The sequence below is a fragment of the Pteronotus mesoamericanus genome, unplaced genomic scaffold (genome assembly GCF_021234165.1).
Source record: "Pteronotus mesoamericanus isolate MK-2021 breed Mesoamerican mustached bat unplaced genomic scaffold, CSHL_Meso_final scaffold_507, whole genome shotgun sequence".
NCBI lineage: Eukaryota > Metazoa > Chordata > Mammalia > Chiroptera > Mormoopidae > Pteronotus > Pteronotus mesoamericanus.
This window is the reverse complement of record NW_026555319.1, coordinates 2846672-2860204: the sequence shown is the minus strand read 5'-3', so window position 1 is coordinate 2860204 and position 13533 is coordinate 2846672. Positions and strand designations below refer to the sequence as shown.

The 13533-nt window shown below is 52.4% G+C and overlaps 2 protein-coding genes across 5 annotated transcripts in view; one reads left to right on the top strand and one right to left on the bottom strand.

Moving 5' to 3' along the window:
* Nucleotides 1-321: 321 nt before the first annotated feature.
* On the top strand, nucleotides 322-9100 carry SNRNP35 (small nuclear ribonucleoprotein U11/U12 subunit 35). Of its 2 annotated transcripts, none has more exons than XM_054594175.1 (2): nucleotides 322-362; nucleotides 7867-9100. In XM_054594175.1, exon 2 carries the CDS (start codon nucleotides 7870-7872, stop codon nucleotides 8608-8610), a length of 741 nt encoding a protein of 246 aa, XP_054450150.1. In that variant the 5' UTR covers nucleotides 322-362; nucleotides 7867-7869; the 3' UTR covers nucleotides 8611-9100. The 2 variants fall into 2 exon arrangements, with proteins under 2 accessions (XP_054450150.1, XP_054450149.1); XM_054594174.1 differs by lacking the exon at nucleotides 322-362 and adding an exon at nucleotides 3510-3876 and having other exon boundaries at nucleotides 7867-9096.
* A 6-nt stretch (nucleotides 9101-9106) lies between these two features.
* RILPL1 (Rab interacting lysosomal protein like 1) overlaps nucleotides 9107-13533 on the bottom strand; it is a 33498-nt gene continuing 29071 nt past the window's right edge. The window contains exons 7-8 of one of the 3 annotated variants that reach the window (XM_054594171.1): nucleotides 13265-13288; nucleotides 9107-11601 (exon numbers count right to left, since the gene is read on the bottom strand). In XM_054594171.1, coding sequence (XP_054450146.1) covers nucleotides 11457-11601; nucleotides 13265-13288 — 169 coding nt within the window. In that variant the 3' untranslated portion in view covers nucleotides 9107-11456. The remainder of the gene's footprint in view (nucleotides 11602-13264; nucleotides 13289-13533) is intronic. The other 2 variants (XM_054594172.1, XM_054594173.1) reach the window with 2 other exon arrangements.

Below are 13533 nucleotides of genomic sequence, written 5' to 3'. Positions count from 1 at the left end.
TGGAGATTTTCCCAGTCTGGGTTAAATGCATGCTAACCCTCGGCCAGTGACTTCATCTCTTGGAGTTAAAGGTGTTTAGAAAAAGAATCCGGCTGCAGGAAGGGTGGAGCCGAGGGTGCTTTTTTTGAGTTTGTGTTTGCGTAGGAGCCACTTAAAAACAAAACCAAAAAACCTCAGGTGAACTGTTTGTTCACGGTACGGAGTGGGGAGAAGGCTACGGCGGTGAAGGGACTCCAGCCCTCCCCGATCCCCTCCCTGGCAGCTGGCACACGGCTCGGGGTGCAGCAATATACTCCTCGGGGAGCTGTGGAGAGAACGAGGGGAGCGTCACCCACAGCCCAGCGCTGAGCGGTCGCTTTAAGGTTGTACAGGTGTGAAACTTCTGGCGAAATCTTGAGTAGAGTAGGCCGTGTTGCCCTCCAGATCTCCTGCGTGGTTTATAAAGTGTTATATATTTAACTTTTAAAAAGATTTTATTTATTTTTAGAGAGAGGGGGAGGGAGGAAGGGGCAGAAACTTCAATGTGTGGTTGCCTCTTGTGCGCCCTCTACTGGGGACCTGGCCTGCAACCCAGACGTGCCCTGACTGGGAATCGAACCAGTGACCTTCCAGTTCGCAGGCCAGCACTCAACCCACTGAGCCACATCAGCCAGGGCTGTTATATATTTAACTGTGTACATAATTCACTTTTGATTATATAGACGTGGCAGTCATAGTGATGTCTTCCAGATGACCATTTAAGAGGCCCACAAACATGAAAAGATGCTCATCATTAATCAGAGGAATGCAAATCAGAGTCACACAGAGATGTCACCTTGCCCCCATTAGGATGACTATTATTTACAGAAAAATCAGAAAATGACAAGTGTTGGTGAGGACGTATGGGGAAAACTTGGAACCCCCGTGCACGGCTGGTGGGAATAGAAATGGGGCAGCTGCTATGGAAAGTGGTTTGACAGTATCCCAAGAAATTAAAAACAAAACAACTTCTGGGTATATAACCTAAAGAACTGAAAGCAGAATCTGCAAAAGATCTTTGTTCACTGTTCACAACAGCCAACGAGTGGAAGCAATCCAAATGTCCATCAACGGAATGGATTAAAGAACCTGATACATCCATACAATGGGATATCATGCGGCTGTAAAAAAGAGATTCTGACACAGGCTACAACCTAGATGAATGTCGAGGGCATTATGTTGAGTGAAAGAAGTCGAGAATGGTACCTGCTGGCTACCACATGCGGCTACTGAATACTTGAAATGTGGCCGACACAACTGAGTTTAAGATTTTATTTATTTATTTTTAGAGAGGGGGAGGGAGTGGGAGAGGGAGAGAAGCATTCCTGTGCAGTTGCCTCTCAGGCGCCCCCTGCTGGGGACTGGCTTGCAATGCCGGCAGGTGCCCTGCCTGGGAATCGAACCAGCAGCCCTTTGGTTCACAGGCCTGCGCTCAATCCACTGAGTCCCACCAGCCAGGTTTTAAAAAATGTTTAAAAAACTGTTTTAAAAATCCTAACCCAAGGATATGCTTGTTTTGAGAGAGAGGTAGAAAAATATCTATCAGTTGCCTCCTGTACATACCCCAACCTGGGATCAAACCCACAACCTCGTTATGAGCCTTACAGAGACTGAACCCCGCTTTTGATGTACGGGAGGGCGCTCCAACCAACGGAGCCACCCGCCAAGGCCTAAAACTTTAATTAGGTTGAAATTTATAAGGCCAGCCGTGGCCAGAGGCCGCCACACAGGACATTAACAGTGCAGGTTCCTCTTCGCTGTGAGTTTCGGGCGGACCTTGTTTCTCATGACGACAGTTTTGAGGAGTGCCGGTCAGGTATTTTGTAGAACGTTCCTTGGCATTGATCTGATGCTTTTGCCATGATTAGATTGGGGCTTTGGGTTCTGGGGAGGAAGTCTACAGAGGTGAAGCGCCGCTGCATCATGTCATCCCAGAGGCGCATACTGTTAACATGACTGACAAGCTGGCGCTGACGCGATCACCTGGCTGAGGCCGCGTTTGTCAGCTTTCCGTAAAGCCCTGCCTCTCTCCCCCCTTTTCCACACAGTATTCTTTGCAAGGACATCGCTGTGCCCACCCGCGCGAAAGCGGTGGAGGGTTACACTCCATCGTCTTGGCAGAGCAGTCAGCTACATGGATGACTTGGAATTCTGCCTGGGAGATCTGGCTCTTCTACCCAGTTTACTTTATAACTTGGGTTATAATCTAACGCTACGTTGGTGCTCAAATGGTTTTGCTTTGGTCGCGGGGAGCCTTCCCTTAGTTCTGTGTGCCCCGGACACCACCGACGTTGCTGCGTCTGTTTTTAGCACTTCTTTAACTTCCAGCACTAGAGTTTGCTCCGAGTTTGTCTTGGGACTTTCTTGGCCCCAGTCTTAGAATCAGCCATTTCTCCGAGGAGCACTGGTTACTTTTATGTAAAGTACTTTACTTTACATACTTTTTACATACATTCTCCATACTTTTATGGAGAATGACAATGGAGAATGACATTAGAAACCGAAATCTAGGTGACAGGTTGTGCTCATTCTCCTGGGGTGCACACATACAGGGTCTGGCAGAAGTAACGCCTGCTTGAGTGCGGTTGGTAGGGTAATAACATGGGTGTGATAATTTATAGTTTTAATTCGAACATTTCACTTAAAGTGTCATATGGTGTGCTTGAGTGTGATACTGTTATGTCAGAGAATTATATGCTTCTGATTTTGTAATAAAAGGGGCGTTATTTGTGCTGGACCCCGTATAGAACACATACATTTTTAAACACAAAAATTTAAACTATAGCTATTGCTTATTTTTTATTCAAGAATACATTTTCATTAAGCTATTTCAAGAAAATATACTTAAAGCAAGCTCTAGATACTTAGAGCTCACGTCTCATGTACGTAACAGAGATTGACCGAGGACGACGTAGGCGTCATACATCCTTACTAATTAGAGATAAGCCTACCTTCCAAGAATAAGGTTAGAACGTAAATCAGACCAGGTGTTTGTACAACCTACCCACTTGCAAGGATTAATCAGAAAATGAGTGGCTTAGAAACGAGACGTCACCATCAAAGTTAAGAAAGGGTGCGACACAATCAAGCTCAAATCTACCCGAATATCTTCCCCTAGCAAAAAAGAAACAAAATCAAAATGCACCCATCTCCCCGTTCTGCAAATATTTACTGACCACGCGGTTCTTTCCTGTCCCTCCCGTGAATGCGCAGAGGTCCTTCAGTAGCTTCTAGAATCACCTGGGACTTGGGGGAAAAAAATAAAATTGCCCAGAGATTCTGAGGTCTCAGACCCCGGGGGGGCCGGGAAACCAAACTGTAACAAATTCCCACGTGACCCTAGAGTCCCCGAGCTTTTCAAAACTATTTGGCTTGTGTGAAAGCGAGCTTATTAAATGTGGGGGTCACGGACACTCTGGGAAAACGTACCGAATTTCATGTGAACCGGCATACGAATTCTCTGAAGAAACCGCGTTTTAGAGAAACCATAAATAACGGCCGCAGGGAGTCCGAAAACAACCTCCCACGGCGCAGACACAACCCTGCGCGACGCAGAGGAAATCAGCGGCTCCCTGACGCCTAACTGCACATTCGATAGTCTTTCAACTCAACGGTGGTAGCGAGTCTCGCCTTCGTGGAAAAAAAACGTGAAATTTTATTCTCCTCGGAAGTAATAAAGCCTTCGATGCTCAACACAGGAGATTAAATTTCTTCAATCAAAAGCAGAAGCGGAAACAGCACTGATGACGAATCTGCTCCTCCCAATGTAAAGGTCCGGTCAGAGAGGCACCAAGAATCTTCCATCGTTTGAAGCCTGGCCCCCGTTTCTGTGGGAAAGGAAGCGCGAGCTTAGCTGAGGTGCGTGGGAGCGGCTTGGAGGGAGCGGGGCCCACCCGGCGGGGAGGACTTAGGTATTTCAGACTGGACGGTGTGTCCGTTCGCGTGTAAGCCGCCATGTTGAAACCTGGCAAAGCGCGGAGACCTTTCGGTGTCGTTGTTCGGGAAGTTGGGGCGATAGGTGGCTTGGAAAGATGGCCCTTGCCGCACAGCGCCCACCCAGAAGGTGAGGGGTTGGCGGCCACGGCGGAGGCGCTTCAGGGTTTGCGGGGTACAGGCCTTTCTACGAAGACTTCCGCCTTAGCGTCCACGGCGTCACTGCGCATGCCCGGCGGGGCTCTGTGGGTCCCGCCTTCAGTTTTGTTTCCCGCTTGGGTGGGAAGCGCGGGAACGTATCGTTTTGCAGGCTCAGTAGAGACGTGCTTTGTTTGCTTAATAATAACTTCTTAAAAATCAGATTTAAAAATTTTAGTCATTTATTTTTAGACAGAGGGAGAGGAAGAGAGAAACGTCAGTGCGTGGTTTTCCTTCTCGCGCGCCCCCTACTGGGGACCTGGCCCGCATCTCAAGCATGTGCCCGACTGGGAATGTAACCCGCGACCCAAGCCAGGCTTCAATCCATTGAGCTACACCAACCAGGGCTGTTTGCTTAAAAACTTTTATTTGTATAATAATTTATAATTAAAAAGCACTTTCAGAGATACTTATCCAATCTTCACAAAAACCTAGAGAAGGGGCATTTAGCTGCATTTTACAGGTGATTTACATTTGCCCAACATGAGGCCTTAAATCTGGGTGTTCCGATTCCCAATCTAATGCTCTTTTTTACTTTCCACGCTTTTATCTGTAATGGTACCTCCCTACCCTCCTCCACCCCACGTACCTTTCATCTCTCACATCCTGTCCCCATTTATAAAGTAATGATGAGGGCATAAAGCTCCAAAGAGGTTGCTGTAGGAAATGCCAACATAATGCTGCGATGCAGGAAATACACCCAGAAAGACTAACACTGTTCTCTTGGTATTTGGTGTTGAGAGAAGCACGTGCAGGTGAGGGAGAAAACAAAATCCATGCTTATCCCTTTGTAATTATCCAGATATTAATTTGAAGAACATAAGCTTTGAGCCAGAGCTCTGAGTACAACAATATCGTTTTTATTTGATGGATCTTTGTGACTTTTTGTGTAGAACGGGGAAAGGGTCTCAGCCTCAAACGCCCACAATCTTCATCGTTTTTTTCCTATCCCCACCTCCGAAGGGTTATGTGTTATGACGGCCGTCTAAGGAAATAGCTAAGGACTCTCAAGCTCTGGCGTCGGAAAACCTCCCTGGCTGGGCTACTTCTTGGGTTTGTGATTTGGTGTAGAAGACAGCTTTTTGTATTCACCTTCTACAGCTGAGATGGCAGCAATAGCAGTGTCTATTTCCTGGTATCCTTAGAAATGAGGGGAATTAAGTGCTTAGCACAGTGCCTGGCACTGCCTAAGCGTTCAGCACAAGTTAACTGTAGTTATAATGGTCTTTGTTTTGGGTTTTTTTTTTCCCCTGCAACCCTGTGATGGAGTTTAGACTATAAGAATGTTAGGGCCAGCAGAATGGAATCGATGTAGAGAATACTAGAGTAGAGATTCCAACAGCGTGGTGGTATCTCCCCCCCCCCCCACTTAGAGATATTCTGGCCCCCAGGGGAAAGACACAAAGTGCCCAGAGGCGGAGCCCAGCCCCAGACCAAAATTGTCTCTGTGTCCGGTGCTCCTTCGTTGCTCCAGCTGTTTATCAGCCTTTTACGGATGCAGATGCCAGAGGTGTCTTCTCCTATGTTGCTTGTTAGTGATGACAGACAGTCCTGTCCTCCTTTTACAAAATGGTGCCAGGGTCACGTCCTGCCTCTCAGTGCTCTCTGAAAGGCTCCTTTTCGTCTGATTTGGCCCAAAAGGCATTGAGTGAGTTAGGGCTGCGTCTGGCCCAGCCCCCCAGCGGGTATCCGGAGGGGCCGGGGGCCTGGGGCCTGGAGAGGACGCGAGGCCGCCCCCCGGAGGAAGAGTGGGGACTGTGCGTGGCGGTAGAAAGGGGTGAGCGCGACAGAGGGGACAGCGGGCCTCACGGGGAGGAGGCTGCAGGCTGGACTCGGAAAGGCCGGCGGAATTTCCCCGGCGGGGCCGCGGGAGGCGGAAGGGAGAGGATGTTGCCCGCAGAGGACGTTGCCGGGCAGTCACAGCGGGGGTGGGGCACATGCAGGCGGGAGGCGCAGTCCTGGGTGGGATGGGCCTTGCGGTGGAGCGCGGGGAGGGGCCAAGTGAGGGCCCGAGGGCCGAGCCCGCTGACCTCGGACTGTATTCCGCAGCGCTTGGCTTTTCACTGGGAGGGAGGATTCTGCAGTGTCCCCCACACAGTCACGCCTCCTACAGGATCCACACACTGAAGGACAGAAGCAAAAAGATCCTGGAGGGAAATTTGAGGAAGAGGGGAAAGTTGCAGGGATCATTTTAACCAGCGTCATGGGAAGACGCTGAGAACAAAGATCTCTGGATTTTAAGTAACATATTTCAGCGTGGGCACTAAAGAGTGACAGGTGGGCACGTGGTAATGAGCAGTGTCTGAAATGTGGGCAAGCACTATGGTATTCCAGCAGGTTCCCTTGAATCAGTTACCGCGTGTCAGGCTTGAGTTCACCTGCCCTCTTTCAAAAGCCATGACCACGTACTGGAGGGATCGCCAGTCGCAGTGCGCCTGCCGGACTAAGGGGACCGTTGCAACCAGCCCTCAGGCTCCGCGCGTAAACGGGTGATCAGTGGGGGAACTGGGAAGAAATCACATGTGCCTTTGAACCAGAGCGCCGGCTGCTGGGTGACTGTCGTTTCAGCGTTGCCACCTGTTTACCGACAGATGGAAAATGCTGCATTGCAAGCACCGCTTTTCCCTGTAGTGTTGCTTTTGAAAAAGCCCGTATCTTTCAGTGACGCCTGCTGAAACGTTTACACAGAAGCGATGTGATACCTAGAATTTGTTTCAGAATCCTCCAGGCGTGGGGACGGGAGTGGAAGTGCAGATGAGACCAGACCGGCCACGTGTTAGTCATAGCTGAAGCCGCGTGAGGAACTCACGGGAGGTTATGCCATGTTCTACGTAGATGTGTTTGAAATTCTTGGTAGTGGAGTTTTTAAAAATGACATTTCCATAGCAGTTTCCAGGCTGGCTTTCCCATGACCATTTTAGTCTCCAAAAGGTGAGCCCTGGCTGGTGTGGCTCAGTGGATTGGGCGCTGGGTTGCGAACTGAAAGGTCGCTGGTTTGATTCCCAGCGAGGGCACATGCCAGGGTTGCAGGCCAGGTCGACCACTCTGTGGTTCTCTCACACATCGATGTTTCTCTCCCTCTCTTTCTCCTTTCCTTCTCCCCTCTTTAAAGACAAATAAATCAAATCTTTTTAAAGAAGTCTCTAAAAGGTGAGCATGGATTTTTATCCCTGCCTCCACATTATAGTGTCATTAGTAAGTGCCGTGTGGTGGTAAGCTGGGTGGCACACGCATGCATCAGACTCAGGCATGGCTCCCCTCTGCTTCCTCCTGGGGGGAGGTGGCGAGTGTGGGTAAGAGTATCTTGGAGCCCCATCGCCTGGTGCTGATACTGTCTCCCCCACTTTCTTTTTTTTAAAGATTGTATTTTTTTTTTTTTATTTTATTTTTAGAGAGAGGGGAAGGGAAGGAGGGAGAGAAACATTTATGTGTGGTTGCCTCTTGTGCGCCCCCTACTGGGGACCTGGCCCACAACCCAGGCCTGTGCCCTGACTGGGAATCCAACCTGACACCCTTAGGTTCGCAGGCCGGCACTCAGTCCACTGAGCCCCACTAGCCAGGGCTCCCCCCACTTTCTTGCTGGGTGTCAGCCTCTGGGAATGCGCCGCCTTCCGTGCAGAAGGGGTGAATGGCGGTATCTGCTTCATGGGGTTGTTGTAAGGGTCGGATGAAGAGCTCAGTCTGCGCTACATAAATGCTTGCTGTGGTCTCTCCTAGAGCATGAACGATTGGGTGCCCATCGCCAAGGAGTACGACCCCCTTAAAGCTGGCAGTATTGATGGCACAGATGAAGACCCCCACGACCGCGCGGTCTGGAGGGCAATGTTGGCACGGTACGCCCCCAACAAAGGCGTCACGGGAGACCCCCTCCTCACCCTGTTCGTGGCAAGGCTCAACCTGCAGACCAAAGAGGAGAAGTTAAAGGAAGTATTCTCCCGCTATGGGGACATCCGGCGGCTTCGGCTGGTGAGGGACTTGGTGACCGGCTTTTCCAAGGGCTACGCCTTCATCGAGTACAAAGAGGAGCGGTCCCTGCTCAAAGCTTACCGGGACGCCGACGGCCTGGTCATCGACCAGCACGAGATATTTGTGGACTACGAACTGGAAAGGACTCTCAAAGGGTGGATCCCTCGGCGCCTCGGAGGGGGTCTGGGGGGGAAAAAGGAATCTGGGCAACTGAGATTCGGGGGGCGGGATAGGCCTTTCCGCAAACCCATTAACTTGCCAGTTATTAAGAACGACCAGTACAGAGAGGGGAAACGGGAAAAGAGGGAGCGGTCCAGGTCCCGGGAAAGGCACTGGGAGTCGAGGACAAGGGACCGCGACCATGACCGGGGCCGGGAGAAGAGGCGGCAGGAAAGAGAGCCAGCCCGGGCATGGCCCGAAGGTGACTGGGAGAGAGGGAGGGACTTCAGAGAGGACAGGGCCAAGGGGAGGGAGAAGAGGGACAGAAGTAAGTAGGGGCTCGGCACCACCACCCACAGAGCCCAAAGGGCGGGGGGTGTGCGTGGCTTTTACACAGAAGGTAAGCCCAATGCCGAATACAGTGCGCTGATGATAATGTGGTTCGGGCGGGTTTCCTTTCCCATCCAAAACCCAGGGTCAAGCTGAACACACCGACGTTACAAATTTCTCTTCTCCCTCTAGAGATCTGAGGACACATTTCATAAGCTCGAGAAACAGTTCTGTACTCACCGGCCTCCCTACAGAAGGGCGTGTGCAAGGAGCCACGGGGCTTTCGCTCGGCAGTAGGGCATTTGTCCTGAGAATTTGATTTTCTCCCATCTCTTGGAAAATGACCGTTTTGAGGGCTTGGCAAAAAGAAGGGATGATGAAAAGTCATTTGTATTCATGTGACTCCTGGGAACCCAAATCTGGTCAGAACTACTTGTACCTTTTCCACCTTTACGTCCATAGTGCAAAGGGTTGCTGGACCGAAGTAAGAACGGGGTAGAAAATGCGTCCAAGGCGAACGTCCAGAGACTGGATACCAAGCCAGTCTGAGCAGCGGCCCAGGCCAGCGATCAGCTGCTCCTGAGCGAGTGTCACGCCAGTCTTTTTTTTTTTTTTTTTAATTAATTAATTTATTTTTAGAGAGGGGAAGGGAGGGAGAAAGGGAGAGAAACATCCATGTGTGGTTGCCTCTTGTGTGCCCCCTACTGGAGGCCTGGCCCACAACCCAGGCCTGTGCCCCGCCTGGGAGTCCAGCTGGCGACCCTTTGGTTCGCAGGCTGGTGCTCAGTCCCCTGAGCCTCACCGGCCGGGGCGTCCGTTCCTGAGCCACACGCTGCCTTTCTGCTTTTTTTTCTGGATGGGAGCCTGGCATTTAGAACGGAACACCCATGTTGCAGCGTGATGGGCCCATGGCCTGCGGCGGTCCTCCCGCCCCCTGAAAAGAGAAAGCTGAAGAGTGCGAGTGAAATGAAGGAGCAAAAAGGCTGGGGGCTGCTGGACTGAAACACACACACCCTCAGACCCCAGCCCTGGACGTTCGGGCTGAGGCCTGTGTGAACCACACTAACTTAAAAAGGGCAGACCCCCATGGCAGGGACTTTGTAGCCATCAACGTGACAAAGGCATGCGCGCTTGGAGCCAGCCGCTCTGCAGAGCGAGGCACGCGTGCAGAAGTGTGCAGCGCTGTCTTAGGAGGGGGTGGGCAGGAAGCTGTGTCCATCAGTGGGACCAGGGCGCTGCGACCTCGGCGCTGCTCACGCTTGGGGCTGGACGATTCTTCACATGGGGCCTGTCCTGAGCGGGGGGGGGGACGCGGCTGCAGCCCTGGAGCCCACCCGCCGGATGACAGCAGCACCTCCCCCACCACCAGTGTGACAACCTAGATGTCCCCGGGGCGGGAGGGAGCAGAATCGCCCCTGGCGGAGGCCCGCTGCCTGTGCCCCGATAGGCAGTCATGCCCAGGGCGTGCTACGAAAAAAGGCCCAGAACAGCGGGTAGGTAGTACGCTGCCATTTATGTGAAAGAACGAAAATATATGTTTTGTTTTTACATAATTGCATGCATATTTATAAACTATTTCAGAAAAGACAACCAAGAAACTGGCCACACTGGTCACCGCTGGGGGGGGCAACAGAGGGTGGCGGGGGGCTGGGCGGGGGATTCCTCGGCACACACGCCTCTCACTCAGAGTAAACCCGGAACTGGCGGGCGGCCAGCTCGGAGAGCCGCGCTCTGCAGCGACATCATCCTGTCCGACTGCTCCGTTCAGCAATCGGGGGGCAGCCTGGAGCCGGTGAACTGACCCGATGGTTGGTTTCTTAGCGAATCAGAGTCGAGTGTGCAGAAAGGTGGCCCCATCACGTGTGCGAGTCCCGTTAGGAGATGCCGCCTCTCAATCGGTGAGCACCCAGCCTGCTGCCCCGCCTGCTCAGTGGGTGGAGAGAAAGGACGTCATTCAGGCAACCCCCAGAGTCACCGGCTGCAGACAGGGTGTCTGGCTCCCCCACTCACGAGCCTCCCTCTCCCCCAGACTCTCTCTCTGGCACATCTGCCCCCTCACCATCCTCCGCCCCCGACGCTCTAGCACCCTGTTCCCAGTCCGCTTTGGGACATTTGTCTTCTTCGCAGGGGACTACGTAGTTGACATAGTGAAGGCTTGGAGAAAAGATGCCAAGTAAAAAAAATCCACATGAGAAATGTTGCAATCCCATCCTCAGCAACTGGTTAGTACTGCGTATAACCCGCAAGGCACCGGCCCTGAACAGCGCCGCGTGCCCAGGCACCATCAGTAACAAGGGGCCAGAGAGGAACATCGGCTCTCGCAAACTTGTCTCCAGTTGCTGGGAGGGAGGAACGCTGCCATGCTTTCTGCTGCCGTGTGTCTTCGTCCCGTGCCTCCAGAGGCCCGGCGTGTCTACCGGGTCCATCGCATACGTATGCAATCACCATGACAAGTGACTCATGAAACCCACCGCTCCCACTTAAGAATGACCAATGTGATGATAAAACCTCTGACCGCAGAACTGCACACCAAGCAGCCGCAGCAGTTACACAGTGGCAAGTGGCGTATTTGGCTTAACGAAGCTTGTGTTGCTGAAGTTAATGCAAAAGTCTGGCCTCCACTCACAGTCTTATTAAATACATGTCCTAAGGGATCAGAGTCATCTTATAAACGGTGACAGCCCTGGGGATAAATAAACACTTCTGTAGAGTTTGGCACCCGTTTTTCAATGTGCTTCCTCAAAGCAGTTCTTTTGACGGGTCGGTTCTGAGGGTGCACCCGGACCGAGAGGTGTGCAAGGCGGTGACACCGGCGGCGGCCACTTCGGGCCTGCGGCAGAGGCGGGCCGCGGTCACAGGTGCTGCAGGGCTTCCTGGCCTTGCTCCGTGTAACCGTCGTCACGGTGGCAGTTGGCCCACTGGCCAAAGGACTCCTGGATGTGCACGTTCCTCTGCGTGTTGGCCAGGCGCTTCTTATCCCGGGAGAAGAAGCTAAACCTTTGGGAAGGAAAGAAGGAAATGAGCGGCCGCCCGCCCCGGGGTGCACTTCGGGTCTCTGCAATGCCGGGGACACACAGCAGCAAACGGCGGGAGGGGGCAAACAAGTCAAGGTGTGAAGGGGAAAGTCGGGGTCGCGGCTCAGAGTTATCCTAGGAAGCAGCAGGGGTTCTGTGTGCCATTGTCCCGGCACCTTGGAGGTGTCAGTGTGAACAGGGCGTGCACATGTGTGACGTGTGGTGCACCCCCTCCTACCTTAACCGCTAGAGGGGCTTCTGGTCACAAGTGGAAGGAAAATGCTACTAGGAGCACACGGGCTTTCTCTGCCCTGATGACGCAGAGAAAGTGACGCGTGAGAGCCGACTGGAAGGCAGGGCAATTCTGCTGTAAAAGGCAGGCGTTCGTATGCCCTTAGGCGCTTCAGGAATCAGGGAACTAGGTAAGTAGCACCTCAAAGCCCAGATTCCACGGGCATTACTGCTGAGGAGGAAGTGAAAGTGGGTAATGCAGAAAAATGAGACAATTAAAAAAATATCAGTAGGACAGGTGGTTCTCTGAGTAGACACCGTGACTAGAGTATATTTGAGAGAAATTTGGGAAACATCGTTTTGGAACGTCAAAAAAGTGATTTATAGTGAAAGCTTTTAGAAGTTACCGCTTCTATTAGAAAGAGCGAATCGAATGTAGGCCAAGAGGTCTTCTGAAAACAGCTGTGACTACTGCTCATTCATCAATCAGAGCGAACCACCTGATGCCTAAAAGATCAAGGTAGGCATCGCGGGCCAAGCGCTGAGAAAGTGGCTGATCTGGAACAAGGTTTGCTTTAACTCCACCTAAACAGAGACTCGGGCCCTGGCCAGTAAACCGGAGCTGGCCCACCTCGAGTAGTTCCCAAAACCTGTTCTAAGCTGCCGGCTCTCCTGCGACATGCCCACCCTCAAATCAGATTCCTTTCATTCTCACCGAGTTCTCCTACCCCTGAATTTTGGTTTCTGACCTTGGTAAGTAATATAACTGCTGTGTCATGTTTCCTGGGGCAGGGACGGGAATGAGCCACCGAGAAATTCAAGCTTCACATCAGCTATTTTTAGCGCCCCCTGTCTGTCCACCTATTAATTTGTGTGTCCCCGTGCGTGGCTGTGTGGCCTGTGGAGTCAGGTTCTAATCGCATCTGGGAGGAAGGATTTCGCCAGCCTGTGGTTACCAGATCCTACAATCACCTCCTACTGGGAGGGACGTGGGCTCGCACCCTAACGCTGGGGCACGCCAGGTTCATCTGGAGAAATTCTCCCTCCCAGCGAAGGTCTGCCTTCTCTGTGACAGCCACATGTGGCGGCAGGTGAAGGCCCGGTCTGCGTCCTGGTTACTTGTGAGCTCCTTCCACGGCAGCCCACAACACAGCAGCGAGACGGCGGGGTTACGGTTCCCTGCGGCCTCGCTCAAGCAGCTAAGCCACTTGCCACTTCCTGTCTGAGGGGACACAGGCCAAGTCAACACACTGGTCCCCTCCTTTGCTTTTCCTTTTTTAAAAAAAGCAAGATCAGACAGCTCGCTGATGGGGGCTCAGCAAAACACAGCGGATTAGGAAGCTGGGGCGCAAAGATCGAGGACACAGCGTTAGTGTCACTCGGGGGGGGTGTCACAGTGGGCGTTGCTTACTGACCCGTCACTTAAGGGACCTTCTTTACTGGACCACGGACAAGGTGGATTTAGAATGGAAACAGAAAAGACAGAAAGAATTATCGGTGACAGAGCCGAGACGTCCAAAGCCGCACTCGTGCAGCGTGGGCGCAGCGCGGGCGCAGCGCGCGACGCGCCAGCCACAGCGCTTGACACCCGCTGCCAGCGAATCACACAGGCGGCGGCCATGCAGCTGACGCGGCCAGAGCAGACGGGCCCGCCCAGCAGGGGCCGCAGCGAGCATTCCGCGGG

Excerpts from the sequence above, each read along its gene's own strand:
- SNRNP35 (XM_054594175.1), top strand. The coding sequence starts at position 7,870 with ATGAACGATTGGGTGCCCATCGCCAAGGAGTACGACCCCCTTAAAGCT.